Source organism: Rana temporaria, chromosome 12 (assembly GCF_905171775.1).
Source record: "Rana temporaria chromosome 12, aRanTem1.1, whole genome shotgun sequence".
Classification (NCBI taxonomy): Eukaryota; Metazoa; Chordata; class Amphibia; order Anura; family Ranidae; genus Rana; species Rana temporaria.
Genome location: NC_053500.1, coordinates 2,177,796 through 2,202,807, shown reverse-complemented (window position 1 = coordinate 2,202,807; position 25,012 = coordinate 2,177,796). Strand labels below are relative to the sequence as shown.

The 25,012-nt window shown below is 46.1% G+C and overlaps 1 protein-coding gene across 1 annotated transcript in view; it reads right to left on the bottom strand.

Annotated features, from left to right (window-relative positions):
- CACNG4 (calcium voltage-gated channel auxiliary subunit gamma 4) overlaps positions 1-25,012 on the bottom strand; it is a 46,241-nt gene that overhangs the window by 5,229 nt on the left and 16,000 nt on the right. Inside the window, exon 2 of the mRNA XM_040330498.1 lies at positions 9,110-9,193. Within this exon, the coding sequence (XP_040186432.1) occupies positions 9,110-9,193 (84 nt within the window). The remainder of the gene's footprint in view (positions 1-9,109; positions 9,194-25,012) is intronic.

The window sequence follows — 25,012 nt, the reverse complement described above, 5'->3', positions numbered from 1 at the left end:
TTAAATCCGTTACATTTCATTGTTCGAATTTATTCTCGTGTTTTTTTTTTTTTTTTTTAGTATATTCATCATCTTCTTGTTTTCTTTTCCCTGCACAGGTGGGAATGTGATGCAAGAACGGCGCGCTGGAGAGCTGACCGCCGCTCAGAGACAAACTGCAGCTGAAAGGTACTTTTCCTTCCATAAAAGAGTGACCTTTATATATCTAAACCCTTCCAGGGTGAGCTTTATGTGAAAATATGTCTGGTAAGCAGACATTATTTTTTGGACATTATTTTATTATTTATTATTATTTAATATTTATTATTTCTATTATTATCCTAGACATTATTTTTTGGACATTATTTTATTATTATTTTATTATTTATTATTACTAATATTATCCTAGACATTATTTTTTGGACATTATTTTATTATTATTTTATTATTTATTATTACTAATATTATCCTAGACATTATTTTTTTGGACATTATTTTATTATTATTATTATTATTATTATTATTATTATTATTATTATTATTATTATTATTATTATTATTATCCTAAACATTGTTTTTTGAGGGATAATACCATTAATGATATATACAGATATATACAGTTTGCTACATGGTTTATAATAGAAATATATCTTTATTCTTCTGCTGGTAAGCAGACATTATGTTTTGGACATTATTTTATTATTTATTATTATTATTTTATTATTTATTATTACTATTATTATCCTAGACATTATTTTTTGGACATTACCGTATTTTATTATTATTATTATTATTAGAAATATTATTACTATTATTACTATTATTATCCTAGACATTGTTTTTTTGAGGCATAATGACCTTAATGATATATACAGTTTGCTACATGGTTGATAATAGAAATATATAATTATTCTTCTGCTGGTAAGCAGACATTATTTTTTGGACATTATTTTATTATTATTATTATTATTATCTTAAACATTATGTTTTGGACATTATTTTAGTATTATTATTATTGTATTATTTAATATTACTATTATTATCCTAGAAATTATTTTTTTGGACATTATTTTTTTATTATTATTATTATTATTATTATTATTATTATTATTACTATTATTATCCTAGACATTATTTTTTGGACATTATTTTATTATAATTCTTTATTATTATTATTATTATTATTATAAATATTATTATCCTAGACATTATTTTTTGGACATTATTTTATTATTATTTTTATTATTATAAATATTATTTATTATTACTATTTTTATCCTAGACATTATTTTTTTTGGATATCATTTTTTTATTATCATTACTATTATTATCCTAGACATTATTTCTTGGACATTATTTTATTATTATTTTATTATTTATTATTACTATTATTATCCTAGACATAATTTTTTTGGACATTATTTTATTATTTATTATTACTATTATTATCCTAGACATTATTTTTTTGGACATTATTTTATTATTTATTATTACTATTATTATCCTAGACATTATTTTTTTGGACATTATTTTATTATTTATTATTATTATTATTATTATTATTATTATTATTATTATTATTATTTATTATTACTATTATTATCCTATACATTGTTTTTTTTGAGGCTACATGGTTGATAATAGAAATATATCTTTATTCTTCTGCTGGTAAGCAGACATTATTTTTTGGACATTATTTTATTATTATTATTATTATTATTATTATTATTATTCTAGACATTCTTTTTTGGACATTATTTTATTATTATAAATATTATTTATTATTACTATTATTATCCTAGACATTATTTTTTTGGATATCATTTTTTTATTATCATTACTATTATTATCCTAGACATTATTTTTTGGACATTATTTTATTATTATTTTATTATTTATTATTACTATTATTATCCTAGACATCATTTTTTTGGACATTATTTTATTATTTATTATTACTATTATTATCCTAGACATTATTTTTTTAGACATTATTTTATTATTATTATTATTATTATTATTATTATAATTTATTATTACTATTATTATTATCCTATACATTGTTTTTTGAGGCATAATAACATTAATGATATATACAGTTTGCTACATGGTTGATAATAGAAATATATCTTTATTCTTCTGCTGGTAAGCAGACATTATTTTTTGCACATTATATTATTATTATTATTATTATTATCCTAGACATTATGTTTTGGACATTATTTTAGTATTATTATTATTATTGTATTATTTATTATTACTATTATTATGCTAGACATTATTTTTTGGACATTATTTTATTATAATTATTTATTATTATTATTATTATTATTATTATTATTATTATTATTATTATTATAAATATTATTATCCTAGACATTCTTATTTGGACATTATTTTATTATTATTATTATAAATATTATTTATTATTACTATTATTATCCTAGACATTATTTTTTGGACATTATTTTATAATTCTTATTTTATTATTACTCTTATTATCCTAGGCGTTATTTTTTGAGGGATAATAACATCAATGATATATACAGTTTGCTACATCTTTGATAATAGAAATATATCTTAATTCTTCTGCTGGTAAGCAGACATTATTTTATTATTATTATTATTGTATTATTTATTATTACTATTATTATTATTATTATTATTATTATTATTACTATTATTACCCTAGACATTATTTTGAGGGATGATAACATTAATGATATATACAGTTTGCTACATGGTTGAAGCCCCCCCCGCCCCCCAATCCTTTGTACAGACCTTACTGCTCTGTGCAGCCCCATTTTCTTTACATCCTCTAGGGGGCGCTGTTTTATGGCGGTGTTATAATTGATCAGAGAGTACATCAAGCTGCGTTTCTATATTAATAAGAAGAGTGCGATTCTTCCGAGGTGTTTCATTGAGGGTAAGAAGTAATTAGGATATTTTTTCCCAGAAGCACGCGCAGCAGATTTTCAAGCCCCCTTCACTGGCTTCTGCTGGTATTTAATGACCTCCGGGTAATTACTCTTCACCAGTTCTGAGCCATTAAGACCCGAGCCGCGTGGCATTTTGTCTCTCGGAGTCTGGCGTCGCGGTCGGGTGACATTTATGTGTAATGAAAGCTGGGCTGGGAAAAGGGGGTGATTGACGGGTGGAGCTCGCGGTGTTCTGCGACTCCAGGGTCACATCGGGGGCCACCAAGGAACATCCTCTTCTGTCCAAAAAGCTCAGCAGCTGGTGGGAAAGACGTGGCCGCGTTGCGGGGTTATCTGAGCGTCTGCCGCTAAGTAGCACCAAAAAGCAGAAGCGTTTCTAAATTCAAGGGGCTAAAGTGGAGGTTCAACACCATGCCCCGCCCCCTCCACTTTACCTCCATTCACATCTTCAGCAGTTCCAGCAAATCCAGCGTTGTCCTGCTGTGACCCACCCGTATACCATAGCCTGGGTCCACCAACTTCTTCTCTGGTGTCAACACTACTGAGTGGGGGATCAGCAGAGCTGGGGGTCACTACTGAGTGGGGGATCAGCAGAGCTGGGGGTTACTATTGAGTGGGGGATCAGCAGAGCTGGGGGTTACTATTGAGTGGGGGATCAGCAGAGCTGGGGGTTACTACTGAGTGGGGGGATCAGCAGAGCTGGGGGTTACTACTGAATGGGTGGGATCAGCAGAGCTGGGGGTTACTACTGAGTGGGGGGGATCAGCAGAGCTGGGGGTTACTACTGGGAGGGGGTTACTTGTCCTGCTGTGACACACCCAAGTACCAACTTCTTCTCTGGTGTCATTGGGAGCCCAGCTACCTCTTCTGGGTTCAGGCAGGCAGCCACCCAGAGCCGGTGCAGGGATTCCCGTCCACACAGGTGAAGATGCACCCTGACACCCCCCCCCCCCCTCTGAAATTATTTATCTATTACTAATTAGTTCCATTCCATTGTTTAGATGCGGCATTCGTTATTTCGGATCATTCGGATAATTTTCGAACAGGACACATGTCTAGCTCGGGATCTGCTAAGCGAGGGTACTAATAAGCTGGGGATCTGCGTAACGAGGGTACTAATAAGCTGGGGATCTGCGAAACGAGGGTACTAATAAGCTGGGGATCTGCGGAACGAGGATACTAATAAGCTGGGGATCTGCGGAACGAGGGTACTAATAAGCTGGGGATCTGCGGAACGAGGGTACTAATAAGCTGGGGATCTGCAGAAAGAGGGTACTAATAAGCTGGGGATCTGCAGAACGAGGGTACTAATAAGCTGGGGATCTGCTGAGCGAGGGTACTAATGAGCAGGGGATCTGCAGAACAAGGGTACTAATAAGCTGGGGATCTGCTGAGCGAGGGTACTAATGATCAGGGAATCTGCAGAACAAGGGTACTAAGAAGCTGGGGATCTGCTGAGCAAGGGTACTAAGAAGCTGGAGATCTGCTAAGCGAGGGTACTAAGAAGCTGAGGGATCTGCTGAGCGAGGGTACTAAGAAGCTGAGGGATCTGCTGAGCGAGGGTACTAAGAAGCTGGTGATCTCCTGAGTGAGCGTAGTAATGAGAAGGGGATCTGCTGAGTGAGGGTACTAACGAGCAGGGGATCTGTGGAACAAGGGTACTAATAAGCTGGGGATCTGCTGAGTGAGGGTACTAAGAAGCTGGGGATCTGCTGAGTGAGGGTGCTGAGAAGTTGGGGATCTGCTGACCGAGGGTACTAAGACGCTGGAGATCGCCTGAGCGAGGGTACTAAGAAGCTGGAGATATGCTGAGTGAGGGTACTAAGAAGCTAGGGATCTGCTGAGTGAGGGTACTAAGAAGCTAGGGATCTGCTGAGTGAGGGTACTAAGAAGCTGGACATCGCCTGAGCGAGGGTACTAATGAGCATGGGATCTGCAGAACAAGAGTACTAATAAGCTATGGATCTGCTGAGTGAGCGTACTAATGAGAAGGGGATCTGCTGAGTGAGGGTACTAAGAAGCTGGGGATCTGCTGAGCAAGGGTACTAAGGAGCTGGAGATCTGCTAAGCGAGGGTACTAAGAAGCTGAGGGATCTGCTGAGTGAGCATACTAATGAGAAGTGGATCTGCTGAGTGAGGGTACTAATGAGCAGGGGATCTGCGGAACAAGGGTACTAATAAGCTGAGGATCTGCTGAGTGAGCGTACTAATGAGCATGGGATCTGCAGAACAAGAGTACTAATAAGCTATGGATCTGCTGAGCGAGGGTCCTAAGAAGCTGGAGATCGCCTGAGTGAGGGTACTAAGGGGATGAGCATCTGCTGAGTGAGGGTACTAAGAAGCTGGAGATCGCCTGAGTGAGGGTACTAAGGGGATGAGCATCTGCTGAGTGAGGGTACTAAGAAGCTGGGGATCTGCTGAACAAGGGTACTAAGAAGCTGGGGATCTGCTGAGCGAGGGTACTAAGAAGCTGGGGATCTGCTGAACAAGGGTACTAAGAAGCTAGGGATCTGCTGAACAAGGGTACAAATGAGCAGGGGATCTGCAGAACAGGGGTACAAATGATCTGGGGTTCTGCTGGGCCCCGATATTGACGTTCTGTAGAGGTGCGACAGACCCGCTCGCGATGGTTGCAAGCGGCGGTTTCATAGAACTGACCTTTGGTTGGTGTCGGCAGGGGGGGGGCGGGGTTACTTTGCTGGAACGAATCCTTTTCACGGTTGGGATGCGTCATGTGACATTCGCCCGCAGTAAATGACATTTTATCACAGATCGGCCGCGTGTATAATTGCGATGGGGTCACCCCCTCCCCCCCTCTCCCAGACGTTCTGCCAGTCAGTGAAAACACCCAGGGCCTGGCCTATTTATAAGAAGTGCGCACTTCTCGTCTTCAGAAGTCGCCAAACCGAGCGGAAACGCGGAGAGACGTCAGCTTGGTGCCGATATTGATTTCCGAGACCCAGATTGCGCCGTTCCCGGCTGCCGGTGAAGGGAGAAGAAGATCGCCTGTCTTTATAATTGAGCGTCTCCGATGTGCAAAGACATTCTGTTAGAGGGGGCGGAACCCTTTCTTCACGCTCCCCCCCTCCCCCATAGACACGAGAAATGGGGGGTCTCTACCATAGAGCTAAATACACAGCTGAGATACATATATAAACGGACCCCGGGGTCTACAGGTAGATATACTCTATGGTAACATGACCACCACATCTATAGTTCATTTCAACACCATGGCCATTGATACGGAACTTGCCCCATCTTCCATGGTCATGAATATGGAGTTGCCCCACCTCCCACGGTCATTAATATGGAGTTGCCCCACCTCCCACGGTCATTAATATGGAGTTGCCCCCACCTCCCATGGTCATTAATATGGAGTTGCCCCACCTCCCACGGTCATTAATATGGAGTTGCCCCCACCTCCCATGGTCATTAATATGGAGTTGCCCCACCTCCCACGGTCATTAATATGGACTTGCCGCACCTTCCAAGGTCATTAATATGGAGTTGCCCCCACCTCCCAAGGTCATTAATATGGAGTTGCCCCCACCTCCCAAGGTCATTAATATGGAGTTGCCCCCACCTCCCAAGGTCATTAATATGGAGTTGACCCACCTCCCAAGGTCATTGAATATGGAGTTGCCCCCACCTCCCATGGTCATTAATATGGAGTTGCCCTCACCTCCCATGGTCATGAATATGGAGTTGCCACCACCCCCTATGGCCATTAACATGGAGTTGCCCCACCTCCCATGGCCATTATTATAGAGCTGCCTCCACCTCACATGGTCATTAATATTGAGTTGCCCTCACCTCCCATGGTCAATAATATGGATTTTCCTCACCTGTCATGGCCATTAAATATGGAGTTGCCCCCACCTCCCATAGTCATGAATATTGAGTTGCCCTCACCTCTCATGGCCATTATTATGGAGCTTCCTGAACCTCCCATGGTCATTATTATGAAGCTGCCTCCACCTCCCATGGTCATTAATATGGAGTTGCCCCCACCTCCCATGATCAATAATATGGAGTTGCCCTCACCTCCCATGGTCATTAATATGGAGTTGCCCCACCTCCCACGGTCATTAATATGGAGTTGCCCTCACCTCCCATGGTCATTAATATGGAGTTGCCCCACCTCCCATGGCCATTATTATGAAACTTCCCCCACCTCCCATGGTCATGAATATGGAGTTGCCACCACCCCCTATGGTCATTATTATAGAGCTGCCTCCACCTCACATGGTCATTAATATGGATTTTCCCCACCTGTCATGGCCATTAAATATGGAGTTGCCCCCACCTCCCATAGTCATGAATATTGAGTTGCCCTCACCTCCCATGGTCATTAATAGGGAGCTGCCCCCACCTCCCATGGTCATTAATAGGGAGCTGCCCCCACCTCCCATGGCTATGGATATTGAGTTGCCCCCACCTCCCATGGTCATTAATAGGGACCTGCCCCCACTTCCCATGGCTATGGATATTGAGTTGCCCCCACCTCCCATGGTCATTAATAGGGAGCTGCCCCCACCTCCCATGGCTTTGGATATTGAGTTGCCCCCACCTCCCATGGTCATTAATAGGGACCTGCCCCCACCTCCCATGGCTATGGATATTGAGTTGCCCCCACTTCCCATGGCTATGGATATTGAGTTGCCCCCACCTCCCATGGCTATGGATATTGAGTTGCCCTCACATCTCTTGACCCTTTAATATGGAGTTGCCCTTTTGCATCTTTACCAGCCTCCACACATCCAGAAAGGAAGGCCACAAGATGTTGGAGGGCGTCTGTGGAAAATCTGCGCCCATCGTTGGGTCAGATATTGGATGAGAAGCTGGATCACAATTGATGTTCCAGTTCAACCCAAACGTGTTCAGTAGGGTTGAGGTCAGGGCTCTGTGCAGGACACTCCAGTTCCTCCACACCATGACGTGGTCATACCATGTCTGTAAGATACACAGGCATTGCTTAAAGTTGCGGAAAAATCAAGCGACTTTCAGGGCGCACAACCCCCCCCCCCTAGACAACGCACAGATCACTCTACTGTCGGTATATGAGATTTCCTGTCCCCGAGGTTGTCACTGTCACCATTCACATGTTTTCTTCATGAAGAAATGTGTGTGTTCCCCTTTAAGAGAGCGCAGTCGGCGCACCGCCATCTTTTTGCTGACAGGAGCCGGAATTGTAATTTAAGAATCGCAGCGGTAATGGCTGTAATCTTCTCAGACATCAAAGCACGCACCTCCCTGACAATCCGCGCCGTGAGACGACTGGAAATGGGGGGGGGGCGCAAATATTAAAGATGAAACGTTTAAGGTGAAAGCGCTTTTATCACATCTTAGAGACAATCCGGGGAAAGTCTTTCTTGTGGAGGGGATGGTTTTTAATGTTTTATGTTTCACTGGCGTGCGGACGGGTTATAGAAACGACGCTCTGCGCCTGGGGAAAACGGCGTGCTTCCATTACCTCGGGTGATTCTAGGACACTTCCTGTCCCTGTGACACCTCTATGACAAAATGCTGGCAGTGGTTGTCACCGGGACATGCCGTGAGGCAACAGTGGCGGCTGGTGCTTAATTTTTTTTGGCAGGGGCGTCCTACAGACCACCCCATTTGGTCGGTTAGTTGGGCCCTCAGTCAAACCCCCCAACCCCTCCCAGTTGCTTGCCCGTCCGCCCATCAGTACCGCACTTACCCTATCATGGGCAGCTTTGGTGGCTCCCCCCAGTGTCTCCTCCTTGGCTGACAATATGGTCGCTTCTCCTCTCGGCCAATCGGGTCTTGAGAACCGCTTCCAGATCAGCCAGGAGGAGATGCAGGAAAATGATAGTGAATGTTAATTCGCTATTACACAACTGGGTGGGCTCAGGGCGCAGCACGGTGGACCTTATCTAGGTGGCAGGCTGCGGGCAGCGGCTCCGGTGTCCTCTCCTCCAGAAGGATATGCTTTGCTCATTTTTTTTATTTCAACCACTTCATAGATTTTTAGATGATTGTATTGTAACTAAATTGTCTCAGTTTATATAAATCTTCTAGATCGATCGATAGATTGATCGATCCCCAGCCATGCAGTATCCTGGCTATACCTCTGCACTCCTTCCCACAATCCCCTGTTCCTGATCCCGCCCATACCCCACCGATGCACTCTCATTGGCTGTGTGATGATAAGAAAGTTGCGTACTCACGTAGGAGGTACTCGGAGCTGTCGTGGTCGTAGTCATTGTCTTCGGGAAAGTGATTAATCCGGAAGCAGTTTCCTTTGTAGAGACCTGAAGAAAGAGAATAAAACATGGCGGAGACGTCATCATGTGGTCCACGGAACGCTCATACCCCTCCAATGTGACCTCTCCTGTCAGTGTGGAACTACAACTCGCATCAGACTCCAGTGGTGTCAGCCCTATCTCCTTCGTACTACCATCGCTCAGTAGTAGTTCACCCACTTCCCGTCGTGACAGGCGCTTGCATACCCCCATCTTGAATAACGCAATTCCACTTCTTTATGCCGCCGATCCGGCTTTCTATGGCCCCCTTTCCCCTGGAGATCCTTGTCTGCCCTCTCAGTTAGGGTTGCCACCTGTCCAGGATTCACCCGGACAGTCTTAGGTAGATTCACGTACGGCGGCTTAACTTTGTGCGGACATAACGTATGTTATTTACGTTACGCCGCAAGTTAGAGAGGCAAGTGCAGTATTAACAAAGCACTTGCTCCGTAAGTTGCGGCAGCGTAGCGTAAATTGGCCGGCGTAAGCCCGCCTAATTCAAATGTGGAAGAGGTGGGCGTGTTTTATGGAAATTATTCATGACCTCACGTAAATGACGCTTCGAACGAACAGCGCATGCGCCGGCCGTGGACGTATCCCAGTGCGCATGCTCCAAATCACGTCGCAAAAAGTCAATGCTTTCGACGTGAACGTAACTTACGCCCAGCCCCATTCACGGACGAGTTACGCAAACGACGTAAAACGTGAAAAATTCGAAGACTGTCCGACGTCCATACTTAACCTTGGCTGCGCCATCTTTTTGGTGGTTTATCTTTACGCCTGAAAACGCCTTACGTAAACGGCGTATCTTTACTGCGACGGGCGAGCATACGTTTGTGAATAGGCGTATCTTGCTGATTTACATATTCTAGGCGTAAATCAGCGTACACGCCCCTAGCGGCCGGCCTAAATAGGCAGCTAAGATACGACGGAGTATCTACTGTCAGTTTGAGCATACGCTTAAATATACGACGGCACGGATTCAGAGTTACGACGGCATATCTACTGATACGCCGTCGTAACTGTACCTGAATCTGGCTATCTGAGTTTTGAATCGTGTGCCCGGGTTTCAGACTGCATGGACACATTTATTCATACTGAACTGTGGCTAACTGTCCCGGGCAGGAGGAACACTCTACTACCACTCCCCCCCCCCCGCAGGAGGAACACTCTACTACCACTCCCCCCCCCCCCGCAGGAGGAACACTCTACTACCACTCCCCCCCCCCCCCGCAGGAGGAACACTCTACTACCACTCCCCCCCCCCCCGCAGGAGGAACACTCTACTACCACTCCCCCCCCCCCCCCCGCAGGAGGAACACTCTACTACCACTCCCCCCCCCCCAGTCAGCGGGATCTCTGCCCCCCTCCCCTCCATAGCAGAGTTGGGCGGTCTGTTGATTTGCCACATAGAACATTAATCAGAAAAGGACCAGGTCCTCAGGCCCCCTCCATTTAGTTTGTGTGGATAGAGGAATCCAATTTTTTTATTCGGTCCACAAATCATATGTATTGGAAGGGTTTTATTCATTCTTGTGCTGAGGTTTATGCATGTCTGTGAGAGTCCAAACTGTGGCACAGCATTCTAAGCATATTTTATGGGTACAGGAATATTCGGGATTGGAAAAGGTGGCAACCCTACTCTCAGTCACTGACACCAGACTAATGCCTTTCTGACACCCGACTGACACCAGACTGACACCCACCAGACTGACACCAGACTAATGCCTTTCTGACACCCGACTGACACCAGACTGACACCCACCAGACTGACACCAGACTAATGCCTTTCTGACACCCGACTGACACCAGACTAATGCCTTTCTGACACCCGACTGACACCAGACTAATGCCTTTCTGACACCCGACTGACACCAGACTAATGCCTTTCTGACACCCGACTGACACCAGACTAATGCCTTTCTGACACCGACTGACACCAGACTGACACCCACCAGACTGACACCAGACTAATGCCTTTCTGACACCCGACTGACACCAGACTGACACCAGACTGACACCCACCAGACTGACACCAGACTAATGCCTTTCTGACACCCGACTGACACCAGACTGACACCCACCAGACTGACACCAGACTAATGCCTTTCTGACACCCGACTGACACCAGACTGACACCAGACTGACACCCACCAGACTGACACCAGACTAATGCCTTTCTGACACCCGACTGACACCCACCAGACTGACACCAGACTAATGCCTTTCTGACACCCGACTGACACCAGACTGACACCAGACTGACACCCACCAGACTGACACCAGACTAATGCCTTTCTGACACCCGACTGACACCAGACTGACACCCACCAGACTGACACCAGACTAATGCCTTTCTGACACCAGACTGACACCCGACTGACATCCACCAGACTGACACCAGACTGACACCCGACTGACACCCACCAGACTGACACCAGACTAATGCCTTTCTGACACCAGACTGACACGAAACTGACACCCGACTGACACCCAACTGACACCCGACTGACACCCGACTGACACCCGACTGACACCAGACTGACACCAGACTGACACCAGACTGACACCCGACTGACACCAGACTAATGCCTTTCTGACACCAGACTGACACCCGACTGACACCCACCAGACTGACACCAGACTGACACCCGACTGACACCCACCAGACTGACACCAGACTGACACCAGACTGACACCCACCAGACTGACACCAGACTGACACCCAACTGACACCCACCAGACTGACACCCGACTGACACCCACCCGACTGACACCCACCAGACTGACACCCGACTGACACCCACCAGACTGACACCAGACTAATGCCTTTCTGACACCCGACTGACACCAGACTGACACCAGACTGACACCAGACTGACACCAGACTGACACCCGACTGAGACCAGACTGACACCCGACTGACGCCTGACTGACACCCAACTGATGCTTGACTGATGCCCGACTGACACCCGACTGGCCACGGCTGTACAGTTGTACATACATAGTTCCATAAATAGATACAAGCATACATAGATGGATACAGATACATGCATACTTGGATAGATATGTGTATACATAGATACATACATATGAGAGAAGATAGGTGGGGTAATCACATGGATCAGGGCTGGCAGAAACGACTGGTAAGAAAGGATTTTCTCTCCATAGAAGCCCCCCCCCCCTCCCCCCCCCTCCACCTTTACTCCCCGAGGCCCTTCTGACTGCTACATGCTTCCTTCATGACAACACAATGGTCTTTCCTTGAATTACATTCCCATAATGCCTCTGGGAGTATCCCCCTGACAGCGCCATTGTCGGATCTCCGCCGCCTTCATAGACAGGTGGAGAAGGCTTACAGACGGAGCCATTAATTAATTCCTAATCAGTGCATGGCAGCTGAACAGCCAGATGACCACACATAACAGGTTCTCCTCCTGGCTAAGACCAAGTGTAGTATCTGTTCCTATCAGTGATCCAGTGGGGGCGCTGTGCTACTATCCTGACCTGACCGGGGGTTGGGGTGGTAGCTAAGCAAATCCGCTGGTGTGATGGGGACCTGGAAGGTTAGAATCGGTGGGAGCCGAAACCGGAGCGCCTGAATTGGGGTCCGGGAGAAGGTTCTCACCGAGGAAGGGTTCATTACCTCCTGGTTTGAGCGGTCTACCCTGTCTGGTCATGGGCTGGGAAGGCAGATGACCCGTGGTGTCTGTGTCCCCTGGGAGTGGTCGCCCTATAGGGGAGCCCTTAGTAACACTATGGGTGTGGGACCCCAATGTGTGAAAAGAACTCCCGGCCACAGTCAGCCAAAGCTTTTCATGGGCCCGCGCCTGTGACGGGAGGGCCCGTGGAACCCAGAATCCCTTGGAAAGGATGGGAAACCCTTGTTTCAGCCCCCCGATGCACCTCGTATGTCTAAGTCACCCCGTGTCCATTAGGGGCAAATATGTCTTGGATTGCTTAAAATGGGACAGTAATATTTCTCCACATTATCTCCCGGGATAGATGTAAAGACTATTCTTGGTTTGTTTGATTCTGAACTCAAATAGCTGGATTCATAAAGACGTGCCTAACGTTAGGCAGGCGTAGCGTATCTCATGTAGGCTACACCGCCGTAAGTTAGAGAGGCAAGTGCTGTATTCACAAAGCCTTTGCGTCCTAAGTTACGGCGGCGTAGCGTAAATGTGCCGGCGTAAGCGCGCCAAATTAAAATTGTGATGAGGTTGTGATGAGTTTTATGCTAATGACTCGTGACCCGACGTGATTGACGTTTTGAACGAACGGCGCATGCGACGTCCGTGGACGTAACCCAGTGAGCATGCTCCAAATTACGCCGCAAAGACTCATTGGTTTCGACGTGAACGTAAATTACGCCCAGCCCCATTCACGGACGACTTACGCAAACGACGTAAAAATTTAAGAAAAATCGACGCGGTTCCGACGTCCATACTTAACATTGGCTGCGCCCTCTTTTTGGTGGAATATCTTTAGGCCTGAAAACGCCTTACGTAAATGGCGTATCTTTACTGCGACAGGCAAGTGTACGTTCGTGAATAGGCTTATCTCGCTGATTTACACATTCTAGGCGTAAATCAGCGTACACGCCCCTAGCGGCCGGCGTAAATAGACAGCTAAGATACGCCGGCGCAGGCGGTCGTATCTTAGCTAGATTTAAGTGTATCTCAATTTGAGAATACACTTAAATATAGGACGGCGCAAATTTGGAGTTACGACTGCGTATATACTGATACGCCGGCGTAACTCTACGTGAATCTGGCTAAAAATGTTAATTGAGAGAGCCGATCACATTGGCCTATGTACAATGTAGGAGACGGGCCGACTCCTGCTGGAGCTCCTGCTGTTGTGAGAAGGTGTCCTGTGTTTATACTTATGATAATGTATAATCTACTGTGTGAAGCTCGGTGACAACAAGTCTGACCTGTAGTGAAATCCTGATTAATCATAACAATGACCAGGAGGGCACGGAGTCACATCGGCTGCTCTAAGGGCTTAGTTAATTAGCTCTTGTTAACCACTTAAGGACCGCCTCCTGCACATATACGTTGGCAGAATGGCACGGCTGGGCACAAGCACGTACAGGTACGTCCTCTTTAGTGCCCAGCCGTGGGTCGCGGAGCGCGCCCGCGACCCGGTCCAAAGCTCTGTGACCGTGACCGTGGGACCCGCGGACCCGATCACCGCTGGAGTCCCGCGATCGGTCCCCGGAGCTGAAGATCGGGGAGAGCTGTGTGTAAACACGGCTTCCCCATTCTTCACTGTGGCGCTGTCATCAATCGTGTGTTCCCTTATATAGGGAATCACAATCACTGACATCACACCTACAGCCACACCCCCCTACAATTAGAAACACAGATGAGGTCACACTTAACCCCTTCGGCGCCCCCTTGTGGTTAACTCCCAAACTGCAATTGTCATTTTCACAGTAATCGATGCATTTTGCTGTGAAAATGACAATGGTCCCAAAAACGTGTCAAAATTGTCCGAAGTGTCCGCCATAATGTCGCAGTCACGAAAAAAATCGCTGATCGCCGCCATTAGTAGTAAAAAAATTTTTTTTTATAAAAATGCAATAAAACTATCCCCAATTTTGTAAACGCTATAAATTTTGCGCAAACCAATCGATAAACGTTTATTGCGATTTTTTTTTACCAAAAATAAGTAGAAGAATACGTATCGGCCTAAACTGAGGGAAAAAAAACGTTTTTATATATTTTTGGGGGATATTTATTATAGCAAAAAGTAAAAAATATTGAATTTTTTTCAAAACCATCGCTCTATTTTTGTTTATAGCGCAAAAAATAAAAACCGCAGAGGTGATCAAATACCACCAAAAGAAAGCTCTATTTGTGGGGAAAAAAGGACGCCAATTTTGTTTGGGAGCCACGTCGCACGACCGCGCAATTGTCAGTTAAAGCGACGCAGTGCCGAATCGCAAAAACTGGCCGGGTCCTTTAGCTGCCTAAAGGTCCGGGGCTGAAGTGGTTAATTAGGTTTCTGCTAACAGGGCAGGTTTGCAAGATAACTGAAATACATCCCAGGTGATATCATTTGCTGCTCAGTGATTGCATCTCCCCAAGGTAATACATAAAACCTGGCCTGTTAGTGGGTCCTGAGGACAGGAGTTGAGAACCACTGAAGTACACATTCATAACATACATGGTGAAACGTAACAAGATCAGAAGCTTCCTCACCCTTCAGGTGTTATAGAGCCGAGCGTTCACATTCTACCCAAGGGGACCAGATTTTGTGGCATCTGGTCCCCATCTTTGGTGTCAGATGAACAGTGCCCCATCTTTGGTATTGGTAGAAGGAATAAAGCCCTATCATTGGTATTGGTGGAAGGAATAGTGGCCCATCACTGGTACTGATAGAAGGAATAGTGCCCTATCATTGGCATTGGTGGAAGGGATAGAGCTCCATCATTGGTATTGGTGGAAGGAAAAGAGCCCCATCATTGGGATTGGTGGAAGGGATAGTGTCCCATCAATGGTGTCAGTGGGGGGAATAGTGTCCCATCATTGGTGTCAGTGGGGGGAATAGTGTCCCATCATTGGTGTCAGTGGGAGGAATAGTGTCCCATCAATGGTGTCAGTGGGAGGAACAGTGCCCCATCATTGGTATCAGTGGGAGGAATAGTGTCCCATCATTGGTGTCAGTGGGTGGAATAGTGTCCCATCATTGGTGTCAGTGGGAGGAATAGTGTCCCATCATTGGTGTCAGTGGGAGGAATAGTGTCCCATCATTGGTGTCAGTGGGAGGAATAGTGTCCCATCATTGGTGTCAGTGAAAGGAGTTATGCCTCACAAAAAATAAAGCTGATTTAACCCTCACACCCCATACTAAGCCCCCCCTTAGTCCTAACACTAATGACCCCCTATTCTGTGCCGGGAGCCAGTGCTCCAAAATCACCTTTTACAGCGCCGGTTTCCCGGCAGTAAAGTCCGCGGCGGCGGCTTCCCAGTTCATCCGCAGGAAGATTTGTTCGAAAATTTGGGACACCGCGCATTTGTACATAGCTCCTCCCTTCTGAAACCGCCCTCCTCCATTTATGTTCAGCTATAAAGACTTGTGTTCTTGTAGTCTTCCCCCCCCCCTGAAGGCCGCCCTCCCCTCCCCCGATTACTAGCAGAAATCTGGTGCGGTGACGCTTCTGTGTAGATTGTGACAGCCGCCGCCGGCACCGTCACGGAAGTGAGATCTTACTGCATTTTAAAGTGGTTCTTCGCTTGTAAAAAAAAAAAAAACATTGCGCCCAGTGCGACCCGCTATCGTTTTTGTGTAAAAGTAGGACGCCGCCGCCGCAAAGCGCCATCAACTTCAGGGAATCACGGAAGCTAAAGACCGGTTTGGGCCCATGAAAAAAAAAAAGATAATTTTTCTAGTGAAGAGAAAGATGTTTTCAGAGACGGACGCCGCGGAGCGACGGGGGGCGCAGATGTGCGCACGTTTCACTGCACAGCTCCGGGAGACAGCCGTGTTAACAAGACGCTTCTAATGATGTGAGGGGAGGCAAAGCTGGGAGCCGTTACCGCTGCCCCCCCCCCCCCCCCCCCCGCTCGTCCCTCATTCCGTGCCGATCACCACATCCCTCCACTACGCCAATCCCAAAACGCCGACTTTTACACTTATTTCTTCTGACACGTTCCCCCGCCTTAAAGAAGAACTCTTCTACACAACAAGAAAATGGTCATGTGGCCCTATCCCTCTAATACACCGGTGCCCTATCCCTCTAATATACCGGTGCCTTATCCCTCTAATATACCGGTGCCCTATCCCTCTAATATACCGGTGCCTTATCCCTCTAATATACCGGTGCCTTATCCCTCTAATACACCGGTGCCTTATCCCTCTAATACACCGGTGCCTTATCCCTCTAATATACCGGTGCCTTATCCCTCTAATACACCGGTGCCTTATCCCTCTAATACACCGGTGCCTTATCCCTCTAATACACCGGTGCCCTATCCCGCTAATATACCGGTGCCCTATCCCTCTAATACACCGGTGCCCTATCCCTCTAATATACCGGTGCCTTATCCCTCTAATACACCGGTGCCTTATCCCTCTAATATACCGGTGCCTTATCCCTCTAATACACCGGTGCCTTATCCCTCTAATATACCGGTGCCTTATCCCTCTAATACACTGGTGCCTTATCCCTCTAATACACCGGTGCCCTATCCCTCTAATACACCGGTGCCCTATCCCTCTAATATACCGGTGCCTTATCCCTCTAATACACCGGTGCCTTATCCCTCTAATACACCGGTGCCCTATCCCTCTAATACACCGGTGCCCTATCCCTCTAATATACCGGTGCCTTATCCCTCTAATACACCGGTGCCTTATCCCTCTAATATACCGGTGCCCTATCCCTCTAATATACCGGTGCCTTATCCCTCTAATATACCGGTGCCCTATCCCTCTAATATACCGGTGCCTTATCCCTCTAATATACCGGTGCCTTATCCCTCTAATATACCAGCGCCTTATCCCTCTAATACACCGGTGCCTTATCCCTCTAATACACCGGTGCCTTATCCCTCTAATACACTGGTGCCTTATCCCTCTAATATACCGGTGCCTTATCCCTCTAATACACCGGTGCCTTATCCCTCTAATATACCGGTGCCTTATCCCTCTAATACACCGGTGCCCTATCCCTCTAATATACCGGTGCCTTATCCCTCTAATACACTGGTGCCCTATCCCTCTAATATACCGGTGCCTTATCCCTCTAATATACCGGTGCCCTATCCCTCTAATATACCGGTGCCTTATCCCTCTAATATACCGGTGCCTTATCCCTCTAATACACTGGTGCCCTATCCCTCTAATATACCGGTGCCTTATCCCTCTAATATACCGGTGCCCTATCCCTCTAATATACCGGCACCCTATCCCTCTAATATACCGATGCCCTATCCCTCTAATATACCGGTGCCTTATCCCTCTAATATACCGGTGCCTTATCCCTCTAATATACCGATGCCCTATCCCTCTAATATACCGGTGCCCTATCCCTCTAATATACCGGTGCCTTATCCCTCTAATACACCGGTGCCTTATCCCTCTAATATACCGGTGCCTTATCCCTCTAATATACCGGTGCCTTATCCCTCTAATATACCGGTGCCTTATCCCTCTAACACACTGGTGCCCTATCCCTCTAATATACCGGTGCCTTATCCCTCTTATATACCGGTGCCTTATCCCTCTAATATACCGGTGCCTTATCCCTCTAATATACCGGTGCCTTATCCCTCTAATATACCGGTGCCTTATCCCTCTAATATACCGGTGCCTTATCCCTCTAATATACCGGTGCCTTATCCCTCTAATACACTGGTGCCCTATCCCTCTAATACACCGGCGCCCTATCCCTCTAATATACCGGCGCCCTATCCCTCTAATATACCGGCGCCCTATCCCTCTAATATACCGGTGCCTTATCCCTCTAATATACCGGTGCCTTATCCCTCTAATATACCGGTGCCTTATCCCTCTAATACACTGGTGCCCTATCCCTCTAATATACCGGTGCCTTATCCCTCTAATATACCGGTGCCTTATCCCTCTAATATACCGGTGCCTTATCCCTCTAATACACCGGCGCCTTATCCCTCTAATATACCAGTGCCCTATCCCTCTAATATACCGGCGCCCTATCCCTCTAATATACCGGCGCCCTATCCCTCTAATATACCGGTGCCTTATCCCTCTAATATACCGGTGCCTTATCCCTCTAATATACCGGTGCCTTATCCCTCTAATATACCGATGCCCTATCCCTCTAATATACCGGTGCCTTATCCCTCTAATATACCGGTGCCCTATCCCTCTAATATACCGGTGCCCTATCCCTCTAATATACCGGTGCCTTATCCCTCTAATACACCGGTGCCTTATCCCTCTAATATACCGGTGCCTTATCCCTCTAATATACTGTTGCCTTGATTAAAAAACTGTAACTACCGCCAGTGGTGGGATAAAAATCAACTGGTGCCCAGGGCAAAAATTGGAAAGTGCACCACAGTACAGAACTCCCCTCACCCCATTGCCCCCCTAGTACACAGAGCTTCCCTTTCCTCCCACCCCCTGGTACTTACAGTTCCCCCACCAAGTGCAGAGCTCCCCTTGTCCCCCAGAATTCACCCAGCCCCCCCAATACACAGAGCTCCCCCTCCTCCTACACCCCCAGTACAGAGATCCCCTCACCCCCTAGCCCCCAATACACATAACTCCTCCTACCCCCTAGTACACAGAGTCCCCCCTCACCCAGAGCATAGCTCCCCTCACGCCCTATTTCCCCCCAAACAGATTTCCCTCTCACTGCCTAGCCCCCCAGCACACACTTTTCTCTGTTCCTCCCACTCCCCTTCCCTTCCCCCAGTACACTGCGCTCTCTACAGTCTGATAACTGGGGGGGGGGGGGGCTGTGTAGAATAATGTGCTGCACATTGAGCAGATATGTGAATAATGGACATGCGCACTGCCGAAAAATGTGTTAGTTTTCGTTACATTCGTTTTTTCCCCCGAAATTCGTAAATTAGAAAATTCGTAAATTTTTAAATTCGGAATCTGTAAATTGGAAATTTCAGAATTTGAATCATTCGATCATTTGGAATTTGAATATTCAGAAATTCAAAAATCTGAAAATAACGGAAAATCAAAACATTTGAAAGAATGAACATCCAAAAATTCTAAATAATAACTAACTGTTACGAATTATCCAAAATAATTTTCGGGGTTTTCATTCTTATTTTTGGATTTGCGAATCTCCAAATTTACGAATTTTCTAATTTTGAATTTCTAAATTTTTTAAATTCCGAATTTCCGAAATTTTGAATTTTCGGATTTTGAATTTTTCGAATTTCACATTTCCGAATTTTCAAATTTTCTAATTTCCTAATATTTGGAAAGATTTGAAAATTCAAAAATTTGGAAATTCAGATCTTCGAAAAAATTTGGATATTTGGAAAAATTTGAAAATTCTGAAATTTGTAAATTCGGATATTTGGAAAAGTTTGGATATTGGAAAAAGATCGGAAATTTGCATATTTAAAGAAATTCAGATACTTGGAAAAATGTGGAAATTCGGATATTTAGAATGAATGAATTTGTCTAAATTAGTTAAAAAATGTATTTGGAAATAAGTACCCGCTCTCTGTATAGAGGATCCTCTTATTGAGGGGAGCGCACTTTCCATATATGGATGGCGGGTTTCTAGAGTGGCGAGTGGCGGCTCCATATTATATTTGCCGCTGGGTGCCGAGCTTCTCTGGCCGCATAGAGGAACCCCGTCATTTCTATGACATTATTCCAGTCCGTGAATATCAGGGCCAATCTGCACACAATTTACATTACAGGCGGCGGCGGCGGGGGGGGATCAGAATCTATAGCTTTGCCGCGCCACGCCTCTCATTTGCCGTAATGGGCTGCAGCCGCCTTACCGCCGATGACTCCTCTGGGAATTTGATAATCCTGAACGAGGAAGGAAACAATCGCTGGAAAGTGCATGTAGGGACGGCGGTGCGTTCAGTCATGCCGACGTGTCGCTAGGTACCTGGAAACCGCAACTTCTGAATGATGGCGCTCGTTACAGATGTGTGGGGGGCTGACATATATACAAGTGTGTGGTGTGGGGCTGACATATATACAGGTGTGGGGGGGCTAATGTACATACAGGTGTGAGAGGGGCTGATATATACAGGTGAGGGTGACATACAGGTGTGTGTGGGGGGGAGGGCTGACATATATACAGGTGTGTGGTGGGGGGGGGCTGACATATATACAGGTGTGAGAGGTGCTAATATATACAGGTGAGGGTGACATACAGGTGTGTGTGGGGGGGGCTGACATATAGACAGGTGTGAGGGGGGCTGACATATATACAGGTGTGTGGTGGGGGGCTGACATATATACAGGTATGGGGGGGGGCTGACATATACACAGGTGTGGGGGGGGGCTGATATATACAGGTAGGGGTGACGTACAGGTGTGTGGCGGGTGGGGCTGACATATATACAGATGTGAGAGGGGCTGATATATACAGGTGAGGGTGACATACAGGTGTGGGGGGGCTGACATATACACAGGTGTGGGGGGGCTGATATATACATGTAGGGGTGACGTACAGGTGTGTGGGGGGCGGGGCGCTGATATATATATATATATATATATATATATATATATATGTGTGTGAAGGGGGCTGACATATATACAATAATTGAGGAGGAGCTGAGTGTGTGGATTTGGTAGGATGGCCCATGCGCAAGCCCTGGGGAATGTTGGTTGTCAGGCTCGAGGGGGGGTTGGGCCCAGGCCTAAAGTGGTGTAAGGGGCCCAAAAAATTACAGTTGCCCAAACCTCTCATTTCTCTCTCTTCGGGGGGCCAGCTACCCCGGTCTTCAGCTAGTACAGCTGTAATATCTTATTGGCCATCAAGTCCGTGTCCTACATGAAATGCAGATGTCATAGCCATAAATTCTCAGTTTAGAGGTACTGTATACCCCAACTTTTTGAGGGTTATGGTTTTCTCAAGCTTTTTGGACTCTCAGAACTTGAAATTTCTTTCTTTCAGTGTCCAACCTCAGGCTCCAACCCGTAGCTTCTTGTTTGGACTCCAAGTATTGGAATCATTTGGATTTTCTGTACCCCACTGTACATATTCCATAATTATTTGGGCTCCCCACATCCTAGGACTTATGTTCTCCGTTATTGCCTGGAGTGTATCTAGGAGCATACTGACTCTTTCTTTTTTTTATATACTCCCATCCCCTTTTTTACATTGGAGCCAATTGATATTAGGATCATCGCTCTCCTTGTGGTGTGTCTCTCCCCTAAAACCTGCCTCTTCCAAGAGGAGCTTCTAGACTCTAGGCAAGGTTGTCATACATCATTTTCCTGAATATGGCGCTGATTGTATTCAGTTTCCTGAAGCTGTTGGGATTCTGCTCCGGCACTGACCGTTCTGTCCACTCTAGTGCTCCTCATCATCTTCCTCGCTTTCCCATCATGGAATGCCTGATAGATCCTCATTGAACATTGTCAGTGTCCTGGATTCTGGCAGTTCCTGTCATACGGAGTGTCACCTTCTCTCTACTATTTGAGTATAGCCGGTATTGTCCCATTTGTTCAATTGAAACATTACCTAAACACATTTAGGCTGCATTCACATCTAGGCGTTTTTACGCCTGTAGCGCTACGCCGCTGCCGCCAGAGGGCTGAAAACAGATGTCCCTCTATGGAGATGGTTCACATCTCCACGCCGAACGCCGGACGCCTGTCGCCTGCCGCGTGAAAAAAGGTCCCGGACCTTTTTTTCAGGCGTCTTCGAGCGTTCGGCTAGGAGATGGGAATCATCTCCATAGAGGGGGTCATCTTGGGACACATCTAGGCGGACAATACCGGCGTTTTGTCGCCGCAAATCGTGGTACAAAACACCGCTATTTTTACCGCGATTTGCGGCGACAAAACGCCGCGATTTCGTCCGCCTAGATGTGAATGCAGCCAGATTCACAAAGAGTTAGGCCGGCTTATCTACAGATAAGCCGACCTAACTCTGAATCTAAGCCGGCCTATGTTTAAGTGTATTCTCAAACAGAGATACACTTAAACATACCTAAGATAGGCTGGCTTGCGCCATTCTATCTTAGGTTGCAATGTTTTTTTTGGCCGCTAGATGGCGCTTCCATTGCGGCCGGCCTAGATTATGTAAATGAGGGGATACGCTGATTCCCGACGATTTACGAGCGTACGCCGGGCCTACACCGTCGAGTTACGTCGTTTCCGTACACGATGGGTCGCCTAAAGTTATTCCACCTATGAGGTGGAATAACAATGTTAAGTATGGCCGCTGTTCCCACCGCGAGGTTCGATTTTTTTACGTCGCTTGCGCAAGTCGTCCGCGAATCGGGATTTACGTCGTTTACGTACGCGTTGAAATCAATCGGCCCGTACGGCCTACTTAGCCGCAATGCGCACTGGGAAATGTAGTCGCCCAGCGCATGCGCAGTGTAAAAAAACTTCAAAAAACGTGAGGTCAAGCCTCATTTCAATAATACACGCCCCCCCCCCCCAGTCATTTGAATTAGGCGCGCTTACGCCCGCTCGTTTTAGGCTACGCCGCCGAAAATTTGAAGGTAAGTGGTTTGAGAATCACTTATAACCTAAATAATTTTCGGCGGTGTAGCCTAAAAAAAGTAGGCTAGGCCGTCCTAATTTTAGGCCATTGTGTGTGAATCTACCCAAGAATCTCGCAAGAGTGATCTGACGACCATGGAATTACTTATGTCGATACGATAAATACGATAAAATCAAAGGTCCTATTTCTGAATTGTACACCATCCTAACACATACTCCGGTTTAACAAGCTTACATGGTCAAGTGGGAGCAAGACCTCCAAGAAAACCTTGAATTAGAGTAATGGCATTCGATTGCCCAAGCAGCTTCCAAATCACTTCTTAACACCTCTATCATAGAGGCAAACTATAAGTTCCTTCTAAGGTGGTACATGGTGCCGACCAGGTTGGCCACATACTGTATGTCCCAGGAGCATCTCCAAAATGCTTTAGAGGTTTGCGAAAAGATTGAATGGTTTACCACATATGGTGGCAATGCCCCACGGTGCGAAGATTCTGGATAAGGGTGTACAACTTTATTTATACCCATACCCGAGTCAACCCCATTAAATCCCCTAAACGCGCACACTGCTGGGGCTTAAAATTGACGCGGCCTCAAAAAAACAGAGAAGGCTTCTCACTTTCATATTTACCTCTGCCAGAATAACTATAGCCAGGAATTGGAGGTCAGACCAGCCTAAGCACAAGCTCTCCTGGCTCGTGATAAATGAAAGGCTCTCGGCAGTCTTGAATGACAAAATATTAGTCTTCGAAAAAGTCTGGAGGCCGTGGATCAGATACTTGACCGGAGATCCCAGTACGAGTTGAGGAGCCTTTGAAAGGCGGGGATCGGAGCTCAGGGCCTTCCCCTCCCCTTCCCCCCTCCCTCTTTTATTTTCTCTCTATTTTATATCCTCTTGGTTTCATAAGGAGTTTGACAAGTACTATCTGAGTGCCAAGACAGAGGTACCCAGTGTTCTCACTTGTATAAACAAACATCAGGTACTCTGCTGTAACGTCTGCATGGTTTGCTTTTGTTATATCTGATGGGAACACGCTAATAAAAACATTGAAACAAAATATACCGGCTCTTCCACCCAACGTTTCACCCAACGTTCCACCCAACGTTCCACCCAACGTTTCACCCAGCGTTCCACCCAACGTTCCACCCAACGTTCCACCCAACGTTCCACCCAACGTCCTCCCAACGTTCCACCCAACGTTCCACCCAACGTTCCACCCAACGTTCCACCCAACGTCCTCCCAACGTTCCACCCAACGTTCCACCCAACGTTCCACCCAACGTTCCACCCAACGTTTCTCCCAACGTTCCACCCAACGTCCTCCCAACGTCCTCCCAACGTTCCACCCAACGTTCCTCCCAACGTTCCAAATAACGTTCCACCCAACGTTCCACCCAACGTTCCTCCCAACGTTCCACCCAACGTTCCACCCAACGTTCCACCCAACGTTCCACCTAACATTCCACCATCCTGAGGTGAGAAGGCAAGAGGGGGAAGAGTCTGTGAATCCATAAAAATACAAAGATTCCCCTCCTGCCCCCAACCCCCCTTGTCCAGGCCCTGGTGGTGCAGCCTTCCCCTCTCAGGGTGCTGCTGTATCTGAGAATACAAGAATCGGATACAAAGTACAATTCTGCTCCTCACACAATAAAAAATACATT